Below are 15,878 nucleotides of genomic sequence, written 5' to 3'. Positions count from 1 at the left end.
GTAAATTCAGTAGGGATACAGAAATTCTGTCTTTAATAGTGGCATTTTAGGTCCAGGAGAAACTCATCCTCCCTTGTGTGTCAGTCTTTCTCTAATTATGTGAAATGATTTTTTTTCTGAGAAGAACCTGGCATGGTTTCATCTACCATGTTGTTACATTTTCAAAGATTTACCAACAGAGACTGATAGATGAGACTACACAATTTTGTATGCTTAGCCTCTAATTATGTCAGTTAAGTAAATCTATCTTCTTAATAGTGTAGATATTTCTAAGTACTATAATAAAGCAACAGTAACAGAAATTTTATGCATAGCTATAGAACATAGGGACATAGTTATATACACAGAATTGATTTTGTGCTTCATCTTATTGGAATTACAAGAGTCCTAGTAATATATTCTTAGGGTGCTGTTCCAATGTCCTATCCACATTCGAGGAACAATTCCTTATTTAAAGATTCAGCCAATTCTTAAAATAAAACCACAGTAGAAAGCTTGTATCCAGTACTAATTAGGGTGGAAAATGTTGAAGGTTGTGAAATTATTCTCTGAATACTTTAAGAATATAAAGTGTTAAGAATATATTTGAGTATTTTTTGAAAATGGTTGATATCTTTAAAAATTTTTGAACTCTTATAAATTAAATAACACAATTGATAAAGTAAATTAGAATAATCTTAAATGCATTATCATGTATCATGTTTAATGTATCACCTGAAACACACCCAGAGAAATTCTGTCACAATTGTGCTGCAAGGGACCAAAGAAGAAAGTAACTAAGGGTCAGAGGCGATTTTATGGGCCACTGTACACTAAGCATACAACAACTTTCATAGCCTGAGAATTAATATTAGCAGGAGGAAACAAGATGGGCAGCTGGGGACTCTGCTGAATTCTTTAGTAGTTTATGTCATGGCTTGTTTCATTGGGGGGAGGGTACTAAAATAATGTAGCAACATCTTCAGGCTACAGATTGCTAATGGCAAGAGTAAAATCTTTCCCAAATCCACTGCCATTGAACCTTGAAGAAACTTTGGATTCCACATGGGAAAATTGGTATATTAGGAGTTTAGGAACATTCCCTTGTTTCTACTGAGACCAAGCTAACCAATCATTAATACCCTCATCTGGTCTGCAAGTAATTCAGTCTCCTAAAGATGCAGACAAGGATGGAGATTGTGTCATCTGGATATCACATATCAGGCCTGTGATTGGAAACATACGACCAATATATATGGTTAATCATGATAGAAATGATTCCTCTGAATTTCCAGTTAGCACTGATTACAAAGGATCAAATGAATTCCCACGACATCCTTTCTTACCTGGGACCCAGAACAATAAGATTAGCAGAAGAAGAGAGGTAGATTTCATGTCTGTGTTGTGACCTGACATTGACTGACTCGTTGACAGGGTGTGTCCAGACTATTAAGAAGTTCTAAATGAGTGCAGTGGACACATGCAAATCATGAGAGCCAGGGCAGGGCTGGATACAGATGTAGAATCTTTAGTTTAGTAACTTAACTGGGCTGTATCCAAGTTTCTTAAGCCAGACCAGAATACTGCAGTCTTGCTGCCGATTTTGTCTGTCAATGGTAGATTTTATTATAAAGAAATTTTGGTTCATTTTTCAATATTGCAGTGGACGTAAGTTTAGGTATGAAGTCCTTTTCTTTTTTTTTTTTATTAGGATTAGGAAGATCATCATTCTTAAACAAGCCACAGTAAATATTAGAATGTGGCTTCACCTCTCCTTACAAGTATATTTTTTTCTTATAGCATTTTCATAAGAAATTCTTTCATTTGAAATAATTATTAGAACACACTTATCAGAAATACAAATAAATTTCAAGTCATTTTTGATAACCTCTCAGCACTGTTGTTTTTCATGTTATACTAAGACTTTTGTTATTAATAAACAAAAATATCTATATTTATTTAACAAAATACTTTACTACCTGGAGCTGACGACATAGCTCACTAGTTAAGAACACTTGTTGTTCTTGCGTAGAACCCAGGTTGTTGCTTCAGCTCACACTCATCTGTAGGTACAATTTAGAGGGATATATATCACCTTCTTCTGGACTTCACATATAGCAGCACACATGTGGTACATAGACATACAACCTGGAAAAACACCCAAAGAAGAGCTGAGAAAAGAAATGAGTATTTAAAAAATATTTTATAAGAAGTTTGTGTGTGTGTGTGTGTGTGTGTGTGTGTGTGAGTGTGTGTGTGTGTGTGTGTGCGTGTGTGTGTGTGTGTGTGTGTGGTATGTAGTATCTAAACAAGGAAGGTGGGTTGTAATTTCTGGAAGGACAAAAATGAAGTGGGAAAATTATGTGATTATAATTTCAAAAAAATTATTATAACCTAACTCAATTCTTACATCTTATTTCAGATCAAAATAATGATGAAAATTGATAGTAAGATAATAAAAGAGATCTAGATTTAAATATGTAAAAACAAATTTCCATGTTGATTGATTGGATAAGCAGAATTCCCTCTTGGCAATCTGTCTCACTTCTGGGAATCCGAAATTAGAAGCTCTCAGTAATGTGAAATCTCAAGGAAGTCTCTACAGTATAAGTTTAATTTCAGTTAAAATATAGAGACAGTCAGCAAAGACCTGTTTCCAGTGATCTCCTTGTGACAATACAGTCTCCAGAAGGCTTTGGAACAGAACAGTAAAGCTTAAAAGATAACTGCCCATTTCTTCCTCCTAACCACTTAGAACTTAGTGCCAATAAAAGCCAGAATCTCATTTGATTAATGAGGATATTTATGGGGATATATATATATATAGAGATATATATATATATATTTATGGGGATATATATATATATATATATATANAGAGAGAGAGAGAGAGAGAGAGACTACTCATTCATTCTTAAATCCTTGAATATGTTTTAATGAAGTTGTGATGTAAGCTATTACAATTAAAATGTCATTTTTAAAATAAAAGTCATCAACATTTATGTCACAACAGCCCATGTCTTGATGTTATCTGTGGGATTTTGTGTTTCTCACCTTACTTTATTACTACATACAGTGGTTCAGCCAAATAACTTTTTTACTTCGTAAGGTGCCCAATATACTGCATTTTAATAGAAATTTGATTTCTAATTCCATGTATTTTGTCTTTTACTACCCCTTGTTGTGTAGTAATTCTATTCTTCGCTGATGCTGAGTAGAAGGAGCAATATTCAAATCACGGGTAGCCATGTGGTAACAAATGGAAACACCAACCCCAGTAGTGTGCCATTCTTTTAAAACTTTGTAGGATATTCAACAATTATTTTTATTAAGGATTTATATCAATAGACTTGGTGCAATTTTTACTATTGAAAAGTTCTACATTGGAACCTCATCGTATGATGGGGAGTATGTAGAGAACTAATACACTTTAGAAACTGTCTTAAAACTTTCTTGTTAATGTTTCCTTTATTAATGATCACATGAAATGGAGTGTGTGTTCATGTGTCTGCTGAGAGGACATTATTCTTACATATGTCTCTCTCTACTGGGAGAAATGAAGAGCTCCAGTTTGGGTTTTTCAACAAAAAGTTTGTTTTCTAGGCACACTAGTATTTTTCCACTGATCACTGTGAATGGAGCTTTTTCTCTAGACTCCAAAATAGACAACATTCAACCCTGTCTTCATTTTGACTATTTTTAGCAGAAGATGGCACCACTAACACATATCTTTCCAGTCACTACTACCACTTAACACTTGAAAATGAGCTGTCTGTAACCCCTTGTTCTACTTGGCCTCCAGGAAGACCTCCAAGTCTTTGTTCACTTCCTTTAGAGTTCTCTACAATGACTACACCCAGAGCTAGATTTCTGATCCTGATTGTCCAGCAATTCCTTCGTCTTCAGAAAAGGGGAACAAGCCTCTCTCAGAACTCTGGATTCTATCAACAAATTTCCCTGGTTCCGGAAAATCCATTTCCACTAGAAGCTTGTTGTAATCGTAGTACCAGAGATGACTGGATGGCACTGAATTAACAAGAAGGTTAAAATTGTTAAGTCCCAGGGGATGGAAAGATGGCTTAACAGATAAATGTATTTGTTGCTCTTGCAGAAGACCTGGATTCAATTACCAACAATCACATGGTGGTTTACAACTATGTGTAACCACAGTCCCAAATGATATAAAGCCTTCTTTTTATTTTCTTGCATACTAAACTTCCATATCGTGAACATATATTCATGAAGAACAAATACCCATAGACAGAAGAAATTAAATAAACCCGAATAAGTAGAAAAGAAGATTGCATATCCCTTGTTTTCTGTAAGTCCAAGAAAATTAATTTTGTGCTTATGAAGGTCTCTTAAAAACCAAACACTAATTTGAAGACTGACCTGAGGGAGATATCCCATCATTTATCCACAATGAACTCTTTGACCAATGTGATAGTTTGTTTGCTTTATGTAACAACACAGATGGTTTAGTGCCCCTACTATTGAAATATAAAACCTATCTTCATAAGAATAATAGGAGATCTTTCTTTCTAAAGTAAGAATAAAACTAGTACAAACAATAAAAGATAAGACCTTGAATTATCTTGAAATGAAAGGAGTCATTTAGTTAGAATTGAGTGCTCAGAAAAGCAAACATTACAATTCATTTGAATTCAACAACTCTAAGGTTACTCTTTCTCAATTTGTGCATTTATTTACAGATTCTCTTCATTATTTTTTCTAATCTTACATATATAATCTAAGAAATCTTTAAAGAAGGTGGGGATGACAGTACTGTTCTTGTAGAAGAGCCAAATCTCCCCTTGGTATCTGTTTAACTTTGAAGTTAGCAGCGGCATAATTACAATATTCCATAAAAGTAAAAAATTTTTGATCAAACTTATACATGAATTTCCAGACACAGAACCTGTTGCTCTTTAACAATTCAAGCATGATTTGAAAATCCAATCAATTCAATTTTTTATTTGAAAATCTGCTCAGATATTACCAGTTAAAAATATGTCATAAACTAAAAAAATAAAAACACAATGCATACCAAGAATGGTGGTTTTTCAGAAGGCTGACTACATCTTCATGAACCCCCGGGACAGGAAACTCTAAAACTCAAGCAAGGTATAGAGTCCTGGACAAATGATAGTTGCTCCAAAGCCAGTCCCTGTGTTTCCATCCACTTCAATGAGAAAATTTCCAACCTTATCTTCCTCAGTGCTTGGCAACTGTAGATATATCTCTGAACACACCTATGCTCCCAACCAGTTCCCTCCCCTTGTCTGATTCCTATGACTATTTTATTTCTACTTCCAAGGGCGATTTAAGAATCCTTGCTTGGTTATTCCTTACTGTTTACTTTCTTTTGGACTGTGGAGTGTATCATGGGTTATCCTGTACTTAGTGGGTACAATCCACTTATAAATGAGAACATACCATGTATTTCCTTTTGGGTCTGCGCTACCTCACTCATGAAGATATTTTCTAGCTCCATTCATTTGCCTGCAAAATTCAGGATATCCTTGTTTTTTTAACACCTGAGTAGTATTCCATTGTTTAAAAGAACCACTTTAGCTGTATCCACTCTTCCATTGAGGGGTATCTCAACTGAGGGGTTGTTTCTAGTTTCTGGTTATTATAATTAAAGCTGCTATGAACTTAGTAGAACATTTTTTTATTATGTGCCCAAGAGTGTTATAGCTAATTCTGGAGGTATAACTATTTCCAATTTCTTGAGAAACTGTCAAATTGATTTCCAGTGTGGTTGTAAAAGAATTCACTCCCAGCATCAATCAAGGTGTGTACCCATTGCTCCCAATCACCACCAGTATGTGCTACTGCTTGAGTTTTTGATATTCTGATGGATAGAAGACAGAATTTCCTAGTTGATTTGATTTGCATTTATCTGATGACTAAAGACTTTGAACATTTATTTAACTGCTTCTTGGCCATTAGAGAGTCCTCTGTGGAGAATTCCCTGTTTAGTTCTTACCACATATTTCAAACTGCTTGAAGTTTATTAGTGACTACTTTTTAAAATTCTTTATATATTTTGTATGTTAATCTTCTGTCCAATGTAGTGTTAGTGAAGATCCTTTCCAAATATGTAGGCTGCTATTTTGACTTGTGACAGTGTCTTTTGACTTATTGACAGTGTCATTTGCCTTAACTATGCTTTTCAGTTTTATTAGGTCCCATTTGTCAATTGTTGACCTTATAGCCAATACCATTGATGTTCTCTTCAGGAAACTATCTCCTATACCAGTGTGTTCATAACTATTTGCCATGCTTTCTTCTGCTGGATAGTGTATCTGGGTGTATGTTGAGGTCTTTGATCCACTCAGACTTGAGGTTTGTGCAAGGTAGTAAATATGGATCTATTTTCATTCATTTGCATGAGGACTTCTAGTAAGACCAGCAGCATTTGTTCAAGATAGTTTCCTTTTTCCATTGTATGCTTTTGGCTTCTTTATCAAAAATCAAGTGAAAGGCAAAAGATTTAATGTGAACTAATCAGTACCCCCAGAGCTCATGTCTCCAGCTCCATATGTAGCAGAAGATGGCCTAGTCAGTCATCATTGGGAAGAGAAGCCCCTTGGTCTTGCAAACTTTATTTTCCCCAGACAGGAGAACGCCATGGCCAAGAAGTTGGAGTGAGTGGGTAGGGGAGCAGGGCAGGGGGAGGTTNTAGGGGACTTTCGGGATAGCATTTGAAATGTAAATGAAGAAAATATCTAATAAAATAAAATTTAAAAAAATCAAGTGTTCGTGGCATGCAGGTTTACTTCAACATCTTCAATTAGATTCTTCTGTTCAAACTGTCTGTTTATATACCAAAATCATGCAGTTTTTATTACTATTGTTATGTAGTACAACTTGAGGTCAGAGATGGTGTTACTTCCAAAAGTTCTGTTATTGTTTAGGATTATTTTAGCTATCATGTTTGTTTGTTTGTTTGTTTTTCCATATGAAGTTAAAAATTGCTCTTTCAAGGACTGTAAAAAATTATATTAGAATTTGGATGGTCATTGCATTGAATCTGTATATTGTTTTTGGTAAGATGTCCATTTTCACTATGTTAATCCTACTGAACATGGAGATATTTCTATTTTTTGGATGTCGTCTTTAATTTTTTTTTTTTTTTTTTTTGCAGATACCTGAAGTCTTGTCATACAGGTTTTTCCCTTGCTTTGTTAGAGTTATACCAAAGAACTTTTATTATTTGTCATTATTTTAAATGGTATCTGTAAGCTTATTATATGTTTATAGCCATCTCTTTCTTAAATTATGGAAATATCCTTTTATGATTATGTAGAAGACATTTTCTGTACTTTTGAGCTTAGAATCTTCTCTTTTTTTCCCCTCTTCACGTTATTAGGTTTTGTCATTTACTACTGTCCCAAATTTTCTGGATATTTTCTGTTAGAAATGGTATCAATTTGGCATTTCCTTTGAGTGAAGTATCAATTTGTTATATTGTGTCTTCTACCTTTGAGATTCTCTCTTCCATCTCTTGCATTCTGTTGGTGATGCATTTGTATGTATTTTCTGTTCTCTTTTAGAGGCAGTAGATCTGGCAGTGGATCTATCATATGTCATTCTCACCACTAGCAGCCTGGGGATTGAAGTTATAATATAAATTACACAGACATATAGCTCAGTCTCCATGCACCAACATCTGGAGTGGAGACTATTCCCTAAAGCTATAGTCTGACTCTTGTGTTCATTCCCCAACAAGACTGACTTGTCTGGCTCCAGTAGGAGAGGACATGCCCAAATCTGCAGAGACTGGTTGTAATAGAGTGGGGTAATATCTGAGGGGCCCCACCCTCTCATAGGAGAAACAGGTGGTGAAGAAGAATCCTGTGAGGGAACTAAAGAGGGGGCAGTTTGGGGATGTAAATAAAAGAGAGAGAGAGAGAGAGAGAGAGAGAGAGAGAGAGAGAGAGAGAGAGAGAGAGAGAGAGAGAGGTTGGCAGGCAAGCACACAGACAGGTAAATTTCACAAAGTTGCAGAAATGTAGAAATAGGATTTTACAGTTGTTTTTCCTGGTTTCTCAAACTGCCAACAGAATGTTCTCAGATGGAGCCAGGCATTAAAGGACACTGGGAAGTTTTACCCAAAGGAGCCCAGGAGGCTGCTCTATACCACAATAGTTTTGATGTGTTCTTAATTTGTTCTATTCTTTTTGGTTGCTTGTTTGTTTGTTCTTTGTTTGTTCTTTTAATTATTCAGCAACCCAGGCATTACTGAGTGTCTAAGCTTCATGTACTATAGGGTTCATTCTTCCTGAGGCATCTTGGTGACAGCTTCAGTTGGGATTCATATGGTAAAAGAAATATCATTGTAGGTGTCCTATACACTAATTTTTTAAAGGAAATTTGATTCTACAATATAGCTATTGACTGTCTTTAGAGATGTGGGAAGGGGGTGGTCAGAAAAAATGATAAGTGATAGAGGGAATCCTCTAGTGTTCATTCAGAAACTAGACCTCAGCTGTCATCAAAGATGAGCTATCTCAGGATGAGTTCCTAAGCCTTGTTTTATTATCCCAGTGTTATAGTAGTGGTGCTCCCTGCTCCCTGTACCTTTAGAGTTAGGGAAGATAAAATGGGTGTGTGTGTGTGTGTGTGTGTGTGTGTGTGTGTGTGCGTGTGTGCGCGTGTGCATGCGCATGGAGTACAGAACAGAAATCACAAGAAATGTTTTGATATAGATAAGATAATTATTTGAAAGAAAAATTAAGGCTAGGAAGATAGTCCAATGGTCCTCTGGCCTACACACAAAATTTTGTGTGCAGAAACACATAGTCACACAAAACTTATAATTAAAATGCTTTGAAAAAATTCACTTTTCATCTTATGTGTATGGGTATTCTGCCTACGTGTATGTGTACCACATGTATGCCTGATACCTATGGAGGACAGTAGAAGGTGAAAGAACCCCCTGAACTAGAGCTACAGTTGGTAGCAAGGCACCATGTGGTGAAGGGAAGGTAATCCAACCTAGTTCCAATGCAAGAACGACAAGTGCTCTAACCTGCTGTGCCATATCTCCACCCCCTGTAATAATAGTAATTATATATATATATATATAGATAGATATAGATAGATAGATATAGATATAGATATAGATATAGATAGACATAGACATAGACATAGATATAGACATAGACATATATATAGATATAGATATAGTATAATGTAATATACACATTAATAGAGACAGAACATCTGGCTTGATATGAGGACTCAATGGGAAATAAAAACTTCATTCATTTATCTATATCAATATAATTAAAGAAAAGCTATAACATTTAAATGCTAAGAAAATACAACAGAAGAAAAAATTCCCAAGAGAAGACATGAGAATCAGAGATCCACTTGTTTTCACACTTCAGGAATCCCATAAGTACACAAAAGTGGAAGCCATAATATATGTGCAGAGGATGTGGCAGAGACCTGTGAAGGCCCTGTGCATGTTCCTTCATTCTCTGTGAGTTCATAGGAGCTTTGCTCATGTTGATTAGGAAGGCCTTGTTTTTCTTATGTCTTCCATCTTTCCTCACTCTCATATTGTTCTGTAACCTCTTAGCCATAGTTTCCTGAACTCTAAGGAGTTTGATGCAGCTTTCTCCCTTCAGTATGTTTACAACCTAAGTGGCACTTCTCCCACTCAGTTGTGCTAATGTCTGGGAGTCTACTAAGTCTGTGACCCTGTTACACATCAGGAAAAACAAAGTTTTGCGATTTGTTTGTTTTCTTACTAAATACTGTTGCCTAGTAAGTAAATTCTCTTATATTTTTGGTTGTTATCCAAGCCTTTAGTGGCTAAGCCATCTCTCTAGCCCTCAAGTAAATTCTCATGTGTTCTCCTTATAACATGGTCTAATGAGAATCCCAGATTTTCCAGGAATAATAGTTATTGTCAACTAAACATTGCCACTAATTCATGAATAAGTATATTTCTTAGAAGTTATTTTTAATAAATATATTTCTTAGAAGTTATTTTTAATCTAACTTTTTGTATAAAACTATTTAATTAATTTCTCTCCTGTGGGAGAAAAGGGAGTAGTACAATAGCAGATTAATTGACTTTGAACTTTGAACTTAGTGATAGTACAATGATAATGATTGGAACAAGGTCCCTGACAAAGTTTGATGTCTTTTCAAGAGAGCCATTTGAGAAATCTCAAATGAGAAATATCAAATGGCTTTTATTCTACCTGTTTCAGTTACCCAAATTGAAAATAAGGTTCAGTCATTCTGTTTAGTGAAAGAATCATTATTTTGTCAAAAAAAAAAATTAGTGTAAAACACATCTCGTGACCAAAAGGGAGTTCCCATTTTTCAATTTTCATTTCCAGTGGATATTCATGAGTTTATTGGTGAGATTAATCTCAGAAATCTTCTTTATGTTCTTAAGTTTGAAGGTAATTAGCATATCTGCTCACTCTGGGAGCATAAGTAACTCTACAGCTGAATAGGCCCTGTTACTGTATAGCTATTAATTAGGAAGAGGGAAATAGTTGATCATGAATGAGTGATGAATACCAGTTTGAAGAGAAAAATGGAAAAAATAATATTAAAAAACCAAAGAGAAAAAACACAGAATGATTGAAAAGTGTACTAAAGGGGGAAATGAGAAAGAAGAGGGAGTGAGAGGAGCTTCTGCCACAGATAAAGTCAGAAAAATTTAGGAAACACAAAAAGAAAATAAAGAAATATATTGAGATGTTAAAGGATTAATTAAATATCAAGAGTGGCTGTGTTGGTATTTTTTCAGTGGTAACAGCAATGAAGAGGAAAGGAGGGGGAGACTGATAACTTATAATCAACCCATGCAGTAGAATGAAAGCTCATTTTAATTTTTTTTATTTTTGAGTTTCATACATACTACAAAATATTATCATATCTATTCTCACTTCTTCCCTTTCATTTTTTTATATCCTTGTAACACTACCAGTTTCCCAAATTTCCACTTATGTCTATATATAACACACTTTAGTTAGTTCTGTCAACATGTGCATGGATTTTGGGCCATCTTCTGGTGCATGGTAATCCTACAAGTTGCTTTATCCTCTAACACTAACAGTTCTGCCCCTCCCAGCAACCACCATACTACTAACTACTCTGTAAAAATTGAGTCCTGGAGAAGAACTTTCTATCTATACCAGGAATTTGACTGCCAAGATCTTGCAGATAATATAATCAAGTTCTTACAGATATTGAAGCTCTCCATATTCAGATAACATTACCTGGAAAGCAGGTTGATTGTGTAAGATACAAACATAACAGGATGAGAAGCTCTAGGACCCCTGGGCACCTTCCATCAGAAGAAAATCAGAAAATCACTTTCACCATTCCTAGAGTCCTTTGAGGTAAAGAGAAGTGGAAAAGAGAGTCGAAAATACAGTCCTGTTTTGCTGACCACTTGATATTAGAAAACCATCTCAGCAGGTCTACTACATATAAAAGCGTTTCTCAGCCAGGCATGGTGGTACACACCTTTAATTCCAGCACTTGGGAGGCAGAGGCAGGNGGATTTCTGAGTTCGAGGCCAGCCTGGTCTACAAAGTGAGTTCCAGGACAGCCAGGGCTATACAGAGAAACCCTGTCTCGAAAAACCAAAAGCCAAAAACCAACCAACCAACCAAACCAAACCAAACAAAACAAAACAAAAACAAAAACAAAAACAGAAACAAATTTCTCATACCCTCAAAATTTCCACAGTTATCCCTACTTCTTTATCTATGGTTGAATCCCTCAAAGTTTCCCACATCAGTATTTGTATGCATGCTGTTGTCATCCTTGTTCAAGTCTTGTTTAGACAGCTGCCATTAAAACTCACAGATGGAAATTCTCTGACATTTCTAGGAGACATAATCTTAGAGCAAACCTCCAGTTTTTCTGGCCTTTAACATGTTTCTACCCATTCTTCAATAATGCTTGAGCTACAGGTGTAGAAATTGTGTTGTAGTTGGATCATTTGAGGCCAGTTCCCACATGATATCCTAACCTCTGCATTTTGAAAAGTTGTGGTTTTATTTATAATGGTCTCTATGTCAGGAGTCTGTGGATATGAGAAAGAGCAAGTACAGTATGTGGATTTGTTTGAATGGAAGAAAAAAGTGGTAAAAACATTCTACAGTTATGTTATAATTTCAAAAATAAAAAATATTTAAAAGAATTCAACCTAATACTTACATCTAATTCAAGATCAAAGAAGTGAAAGAAATTACCAATAAAGTAATAAAAGAGATCCACTGGATGGTTTTAGCTCCCTTGTCAAACACCAAGCGACCATAGGTATGTGGGTTCATTTCTGGGTCTTCAATTCTATTCCATTGATCTACCTGTCTGTCACTGTACCAGTAACATGCAGTTTTTATCACAATTGCTCTGTAGTACAGCTTTAGGTCATCTATTGGACGGAACACAGGACCCCTAATGAAGGAGCTAGTACCCAAGGAGCTAAAGGGGTCTGCAACCCTATAGGAGGAAGAATGATATGAACTAAACAGTACCCCCCAGAGCTGTCTCTCTAGGTGCATATGTAGCAGAGGATGGCCTAGTCAGCCATCAATGGGATGAGAGGCCCTTGGTCTTGTGAAGATCATATGCCCCAGTATAGGGGAATGCCAGGGCTAGAAAGCAGGAGTGGTGGGTTGGGGACCAGGGCAGGGGGATGGTATAGGGGACTTTGAGGATAGCATTTGAAGTGTAAATGAAGAAAATATCTAATAAAAAATTATAAAATAGAGATCCATGTGTGAATAAGTCTGTCTTATGAACATTATTTTTCAGTATGTCTATAACAACTGGAAAGATTCACCCCACTCCTCAAAATCATTGTTTTTTGGTTTGGGTTTTTTTGGTTGGTTGGTTTTTTCTTAAACACATTACTATTTCAACTCATCACTGTGAATGTAGTTTTCCCTCTTAACTCCAAAATAGACATTACCCAACACTGTCTTCATTTTGGCCATTTTAAAAGTAGAGGGCAGCACTAACCTATCTATTCAGTCAACATCACCAGCCTTAGAGCTACAGTTAGCTTAAAACTAGAAAACAAAACGCCCCTAGGCTCTTAATCCACTTAGCATCTAAGATCTCCAAGTGTCTGCCCACTTCATTGGCACTGACAATGACAACAGTTATCCTATTTAATATGGCAAAAAACAAGACAGCTTTCTCTGGAAGAGGGTAATGTCTCTCTCAGAACCCTGGCTTATGTTAACAGGCTTTCCTGGTTCAACTTCAATCACTCCCACTAGGTAATTGTTGTAGTCATAGTACCAAAATTATTGAAGGAAATAGTTAGTATGAAGATAAGATTGGATATTTCAGGGGGCATGAAGAGATTTCTCAAAACTTAAGAGCATTTGTTTCTCCTGCAGAAGATGAGAGTTCAACTGTCCATATTCATATGATGACACACAGTCATTCATAACTCCAGTACTAGCATATCTGAAGTCCTCTTTCGACTATCTTGGGTACCAAACATGCATATTATTCACATACATGCATGCAAGATAAATATTCATAAATATAGAATAAAATAAATTTGAATAAAGATTAGTTGTCCTCCTATCTCAATAGAGACAAAAATGTTATTTTGGTTTTGGGTTTTGTTTTTTGTTTTGGTTTGTTTTTGTTTATGTTTATCTTTTAATAATCCTACACAAATTTCAGAGTTAGAATAATAGAGGCATCACTTTCTTTTTCCACAACAAGGCTCATTGGCCAATGTGCTGGCATGTATCTATATATATTACACTTACTAGCAAAATATAAAGCTATCTTCACAACAATAATGCAACAAGGTTATATGACTAACAACTAACTGGTGAACACACAAACACACAAAATGAGACCATGAGTTATTTTGAAGTAAAAGTAACCATTTATTTAGAATTGAGTACTCAGAAAAGCATACTTAATTTACCTTAATTTAACAATTGTTAGATCAGTATCTCTCAATATGTGAATCTATTCAGAGTCTCCGTATTTTTCCTAATTGTTGATATACAGTGGAGTGAGTCTTTTATAAAGAGATGAATGAGAAAGGCATTTGTAAGGAAGATCTAGAGAAATATGCATGCTTCCTCATGGAAATGATAACTTCAAAGTTATAGGAACATTATGGAAATTTACTGTAAGGTAAAGTAAAATTTTTGATCAAACTTATACATGAATTTTCAGAAGATTCAGGAGCTGTCATTATTTAAAAATTAAAATGTAATTTATTTGAGAAGTATGCTCATATATTCTCAGATAATAATACGACAGGAACTAAGCAATAACAGAGCATGGTGCATAATGAGGATTGTAGTTTGATGAGTTTCAGAGGAGTAAATCTTCATGAACCTCCAGCCTAAGTTCTCTTAAATTATGTGTGAGGTAGAGTCCTTGACTAAGTATAGTTTCTTTAAAATCAGTAACAGAATTTTTCAACCATTTCAATGTGAAAGTATATTTTTCTATTCTCCTAGGGGTGCTTCAGTACTTGATAATTGCAGAAATTTTTCTGAGCACATCTAGGCTCTAGATCACACTCTTGGATGTTGGTTCTCTGAGTGTATTGTGGACATGGTTATCTGAATAGACTGGAATAGGTGACTAAGATATCTGCTGAGTAGCTTCAAGGAAGACAGGAAGCTATGAGAAGGATCGTTGAGAACATTATATACAGTCATCCTTTACACAACATTATCAGTGGAGAAATATACCTCAAACTACTTAGTTGAATATTCCTTGTTTGGTGGATCAAGTCAAGCTGTTCTTCAGAGAAATATACGAAAAATACTTTATGACAGAGCTATGTACCACCAAGGAGGAGAAGAAAACCAGACATTTCCATCCTTCTAACTGTAGTGTCTACAGATAAGTAGATATTGTCCTGGATTAACCATGTTTGCCTTTGTTAACAGACCACATGGGTTTATAAGCTGAGAACTTGCAAGACTATGTCTTGCTATTTGCATAATTCATCGTCAGAAACCACAAATGTCTCACAGTTGCTTTAAAGAGATGTACTTATAGGAAGCACAATAATTAGCCAGAGGCTGAGATGAAAAACAAAATGGATTTTCAGATGCAGATTATCAGCTTCCTGCTAATCAGTGTCACAGGTAACATAGGAGTAGGAGTTTGAGCTCAAAAACTAAGATTATTTTCCCTGGGGAAGTTTGATGATCCAAGATAATTTTTTCCTCTGAATATTGAATGGTATGCAATTAATTTTGTGTCTCTGTCTTCTAACCTCATTCCATTCTCTCTCTCTCTCTCTCTCTCTCTCTCTCTCTCTCTCTCTCTCTCTCTCTCTCTCTCTCTCTCTCTTGCTTTTCCCTAGTCATAGTGTCCAATGGAGAAATTGTGCTCACCCAGTCTCCAACAACCATGGCTGCATCTCCCGGGGAGAAGATCATCATCACCTGCAGTGCCAGCTCAAGTATAAATTCCAATTACTTCCACTGGTATCAGCAGAAACCAGGATTCACCTCTAAACTCTTGATTTATAGGACATCCAAGCTGGCTTCTGGAGTCCCAGCTCGCTTCAGTGGCAGTGGGTCTGGGACCTCTTACTCTCTCACAATCAGCAGTGTGGAGGCTGAAGATGCTGCCACTTATTACTGCCAGCAAGGTAGTAGTTTACCACCCACACAGTGATACAGACTGGAACAAGAACCATCTAACTCCCCAGGACCCAGCCACTTCCTCAAGAGATGAAATGTGGCCAACAGTTTGAATACAGTAGTCCACAGAGCATGCTTCACATCTCTCTTAGAAATGTTAGAGAAACTTTACTCATGAGGTCTAATGGCAACTGTCTAAACATTACCTGAACAAAGGTAACTCCAGCATACATGCAAAACACTGATATGGGAAATCGTGAG

At 35.9% G+C, this 15,878-nt stretch overlaps 1 gene segment (V, D, J or C); it reads left to right on the top strand.

Moving 5' to 3' along the window:
- Positions 1-15,064: 15,064 nt before the first annotated feature.
- Positions 15,065-15,651, top strand: LOC110315566. The segment is given in 2 exon segments: positions 15,065-15,113; positions 15,335-15,651. Coding segments are annotated over 2 exon segments (366 nt in total).
- The last annotated feature ends 227 nt before the right edge of the window (positions 15,652-15,878 follow it).

The sequence above is a fragment of the Mus pahari genome, unplaced genomic scaffold (assembly GCF_900095145.1).
Source record: "Mus pahari unplaced genomic scaffold, PAHARI_EIJ_v1.1 scaffold_8894_1, whole genome shotgun sequence".
NCBI classification, from domain to species: domain Eukaryota; kingdom Metazoa; phylum Chordata; class Mammalia; order Rodentia; family Muridae; genus Mus; species Mus pahari.
The sequence above is the reverse complement of the archived record's forward strand: the minus strand, read 5'-3'. Positions and strand labels throughout refer to the sequence as shown.